General features: G+C 59.4%; 1 protein-coding gene across 1 annotated transcript; it reads left to right on the top strand.

Annotated features, from left to right (window-relative positions):
- Window positions 1-1,163: 1,163 nt before the first annotated feature.
- Window positions 1,164-2,973, top strand: CHST3 (carbohydrate sulfotransferase 3; the record flags this gene model as incomplete). Its single annotated transcript, XM_079535249.1, has 2 exons — window positions 1,164-1,300; window positions 1,734-2,973. The coding sequence occupies 2 exons, from the start codon at window positions 1,164-1,166 to the stop codon at window positions 2,971-2,973; spliced, it is 1,377 nt and encodes a 458-aa protein (XP_079391375.1).
- Window positions 2,974-4,661: the final 1,688 nt, after the last annotated feature.

The raw sequence follows: 4,661 nt of genomic DNA, 5'->3' as shown, positions 1-4,661 counted from the left end.
GGGGCACAGAGCCCCTCTGTTCCCTTCACAAAGAGCCGCCTGTGCCTCTCCCCGGCCGTGCTGTGCGCTCCCAGAGAGGAAGATGCCGAGCGGGGCACCACGCTGCTCCCAGCCCTGTCCCCGCTGGTTTCAAGCCCTCAGACCCCGAGATGTGCAGGGAGTGGGGTGCTCTGTGCACTCCAAGGCTGAGCTCTGCAGGGTTCAGGGACCCAGCACTCAGATGCCCGTGTATTTAATGAATCACATCCGCCCAAGAGCTTGGAATCAGGGTTTTGCTGGAATCCGTTCCCCGTACAGCCCCTGGTCTGGGCATCATTTGTGGTTTGTCTGCTGCAGGCACTGAAAGGGGGAAATACCGACTTGGCTGCACCCAGGATGCTGGCAGCGGCAGCGCTGACCCTTGGAACCACTTTTCCTGCACTGGTGATGGCAGAGCCCAAATCCCTTCCCCTGGCAGCCGTCACCGCCAGCAAGTGCAAAGTCACAACGGCCCCACATGAGAAAATGGTGGCACTGAGCGTGTGGGGCAGAGAGCACAATGCGCGTAGGGCATCACGTGGGCCTTCAGACAGTTCCTGGAACCCCATCAGGTTTCCTTTTTGTACCTAGAGGAAGGCGGAAGCCGCGCACCCCATCACACTGACAGGAAGCTCCTGAAGCCCCATTGAGCAGCCCTGCTGCCGAAGGCCCTGCCCAGGGGGGCTGATAGGGGTTTCTGGCCGGGTGCAGCAGGCAGCTGGCGGGGATTGGGTTTCGATGCTGGAGGAGGAGGTGTGGGAAGGGGTCTCCCGTGGTGGATTTATTTTGGGAGCCGGGAAAGTGGTGCTGTCAGCAGCTGCTGGGCGCCAGGTGGGAACTGTACAGAGACACTCTGCCCCCATGTTCTTATGGTGCTGGGAGTTCTCAAGCTCATGGTTGTCCAGCAGAAGGGAATCACTCCAGACCCTTTGCATGAGCTCTCTGGATGTTGGGAGCTGTGCTGGAAGGCACCCACATGTCTCTCCTTGTCCCCACAGGCCAGAGCCACCTGGGAAGAAATGCTGCAGGACAGCAGGTGCCCAGCAGATAGCCCAGGGCATCAGGTGCCTGCCTGAGGGATCCTCTAAAGAAAGCGTGGACATGCAGAGGATACAAAAGCTGTAGCTCCCTCACTCACCATCCAAATGGAGAGGAGATCGGCTTTGCCCCAGGATTTTCGGGAGGTGCTGCACTGCCTGAAGATGAGGAGCAAGTATGCTGTGCTGCTGGTGTTCGTGGTAGGGCTGGTCATCATCGAGAAGGAAAACAACTTCATCTCCAGGTAGGGAACAGGAGAATACTGCATGTCCTCTGCTTTGAGCCACCTGCCTGCTCCATGTGGTGATAATCCCAGGTCCTGCAGGGAAAGGATGCAAGGGGGTCCCCGAAACTTATACAGGGGGATACAGAGGGATGGAGGAATCTGGGGACACAGAGATCATGGAATCACAGAATTGTCAGAGTTGCAAGGGACCCTTAGAGGCCAACTGGTCCAACTCCCCTGCAATGAACAGGGACACCTGCTCCATTAGGAGCTCAGAGCACTGTCCAGCCTGACCTTGGGTGTATGCAGAGCTGGGGCACCACAACCTCTCTGGGCAGCCTGTGCCAGTACCTCACTGCCCTTATTGTGAAGGAGGGACATGGGGATACAGAGGGATGGAGGGACACAGAGGGACGTGGGCCCAGCCCTGTTTTTCCTTGCTGTCCTGCAGAGTGTCAGACAAGCTGAAGCAGTCCCCACAAGTGCTGCCAGAGGCCAACGAGACGGAGACCAGCCCGGTGCCAGCTGAGAATGGGTCTCTGGCCTCACTGCGGCAGCTGGACACAGCCTTCTCACAGCTGAGGACGCGGCTGCGCAACGTCACCTTGCAGCTGGCCGGGGAGCTGGGCATGGCAGCCCCAGGGCTGCGGCGGCACGTCCTGCTGATGGCCACCACGCGCACCGGCTCCTCCTTCGTTGGGGAGTTTTTCAACCAGCAGGGCAACATCTTCTACCTCTTTGAGCCCCTGTGGCACATTGAGAGGACGGTCACTTTTGAGCCAGGGGGGGCCAACGCAGTGGGCTCGGCCCTGGTGTACCGGGACGTGCTGCAGCAGCTCCTCCTCTGCGACCTCTACATCCTGGAGAGCTTCATCTCGCCGGCGCCCGAGGAGCACCTTACGGCCGCCCTGTTCCGGAGGGGCTCCAGCCGCTCGCTCTGTGAGGAGCCCGTCTGCACGCCCGGCCTCAAGAAGGTCTTTGAGAAGTACCACTGCAAGAACCGCCGCTGCGGGCCCCTCAACATCACGCTGGCAGCCGAGGCGTGCCGGCGCAAGCAGCACGTGGCCCTGAAGACGGTGCGTATCCGGCAGCTGGAGTTCCTGCAGCCGTTGGCCGAGGACCCGCGGCTGGACCTGCGCGTCATCCAGCTGGTGCGGGATCCGCGTGCTGTGCTGGCGTCGCGCATGGTGGCCTTCTCGGGCAAGTATGAGAGCTGGAAGAAGTGGGCGGCCGAGGGGGAGGCCCCGCTGCAGGAGGACGAGGTGCAGCGGTTGCGGGGCAACTGCGAGAGCATCCGGCTGTCGGCCGAGCTGGGGCTGCGGCAGCCGCGCTGGCTGCGAGGCCGTTACATGCTGGTGCGCTACGAGGACGTGGCGCGGGCGCCGCTGCGCAAGGCGCTGGAGATGTACCGCTTCACCGGCATCCACCCCACGCCGCAGGTGGAGGAGTGGATCCGTGCCAACACGCAGGCGCCACAGGACGGCAACGGCATTTACTCCACGCAGAAGAATTCCTCGGAGCAGTTTGAGAAGTGGCGGTTCAGTATCCCCTTCAAGCTGGCGCAGGTGGTGCAGGACGCCTGCGAGCCAGCCATGCGGCTCTTTGGCTACAAGCTGGCCAGCAGCGCCCAGGAGCTGACCAACCGCTCGCTCAGCCTGCTGGAGGAGGGGCCCCCCACACGGGTCACGTAGTGCGGCTCTGCTGCCCCCGTACGCCCGGCCGGCCCGGGGTCACCCTGTGCCGTGGACTAGGAACCGGGGCGTCCTCACAATAGCGATGGGTTCTTGGGAAGGGCGATCAGGAGATGGCACAGGGATGCTGCGGCGGAGGGTTGAAGCTGTTTAGTTCCTCTCCCGATGGAAGGATGAGACCCTGAGATTGAAAACCCAAGCACCATGGGTGCCCAGAGCTCTTAGCACAACCTGATTTGTGCTCCAGCTCCAATGGTGCCTTCTGTTTTCTGCAGAGGGCCATTGAGCAAAGGACAGGAGAACCGGAGTTTGCAGGCAGGAATCCATAGCCCCAGCCAGGGGACAGTTCTCTGGGAGTGTTCTGCAACCTGGAGGTTTTCCAGTGCCACGAAACACAATGAGCACTCCTGGGTGGACTTCAGCACGAGAAGCAATGTCGCTGCCCCATGGGCATGTGGCTCTCTGCCTTTTCCAAGGGTGTGCACCGAGTGCCAGCAGCATGGTGTGCCAGCACCAGCAGGGACTTGGACCTCAAAGGCCTTACTGGTTTAGTGCCTTGGTGCCAGCACAGACTGAGAGCTGCCTGCAGCAGGACGAGGCGGCCCCTCAGTTTGTGCTCTGCAGTGCTGATTGTTAGGTGGGGAGAGTACTTTTGATTTATTTTCTACATTTTTCTCTGTGTACCAGGGTTGCAAGGCAAATTTATTTATTTATTATGTTTAAAAATTGAAGGGGGGGTAGGGTGGGGAAGGTACATCAGGGGTCAGAGCTAAGCCCAAAAATCAGAGCAGCACAAAGTGCTGCAGAGACCTACAGAGGAGGTGATGGGAGTACAGCCCACAGGAGGCCTCTGGGGACGGGATGAGTTACGGATGCAGCTCCTGGGACACCTGGCTGCAGTGAGGCAGCAATGGGGACACTGTGGTAAACTCACACAGGGCAAGGGTGCTCTCCAGATCCCATGACTTGCCCCAGAGCGACCAAACCTCGTCACCTGGTGGGAGCTTGTTCACTTGACTTCATTAGAAATGGGCAAAAAAGCAATACAAAGGAGCAGAGTCCAAAACATCTGTCTTGTTGGTGTTCGTCTCCCCCAGTCCCAGAGCCCACAGAAGGACTGAGGCATTTGCCATTGAGCACGGATACAAGCTGCTCGGGTTTTTGGAGCAAAGAGCAATTTGATGGAAGTTGGTGTTTCAGACATTCTGCAGAGCACGTGGCTTAGTGTGGCCATGGTGTCTCCGAAGTGCTCAGCAAAGGGACCAGCCCTCGTTCCAAGCAGCACTCGGCCACTGTCAAGTCCTCCTAATTCCATCAGTGCCAGCATCACTCTTTTCCACAGGGCTAATTGCCCTTATAATGCCCCAGAGGAAGTCAACCCAAGGCTGGTTAGGGAGCAAACCGCACATGGGCAAGAGGGGGGGAGCCAGCAGCAGGGAGCCACTGGTGGCCAAGGGCAGGATGGGGACCTGGGTAGCAGCAACCCTGATGTCAACAATACTGGCACACTGTGAACACAACCCCTACGCCATAAAGCTGATTCTGAGCCATCCCTCCCTGCTCAGCAAGGGCTGCACACCCCACGGGGAAAGCAAGGGGCTCCGCTGTCCCCACACCGCTTGGCACAGCCACCCATAGCTCAGCCCCACCACCAGCACCATTAGACAAAAGCAAAAATAAATAAGTGA

This window comes from Tetrao urogallus (genome assembly GCF_951394365.1).
Source record: "Tetrao urogallus genome assembly, chromosome: 5".
Classification (NCBI taxonomy): Eukaryota; Metazoa; Chordata; class Aves; order Galliformes; family Phasianidae; genus Tetrao; species Tetrao urogallus.
Note: the sequence above shows the minus strand (reverse complement) of the source record. Positions and strands in the feature narration are given on the sequence as shown.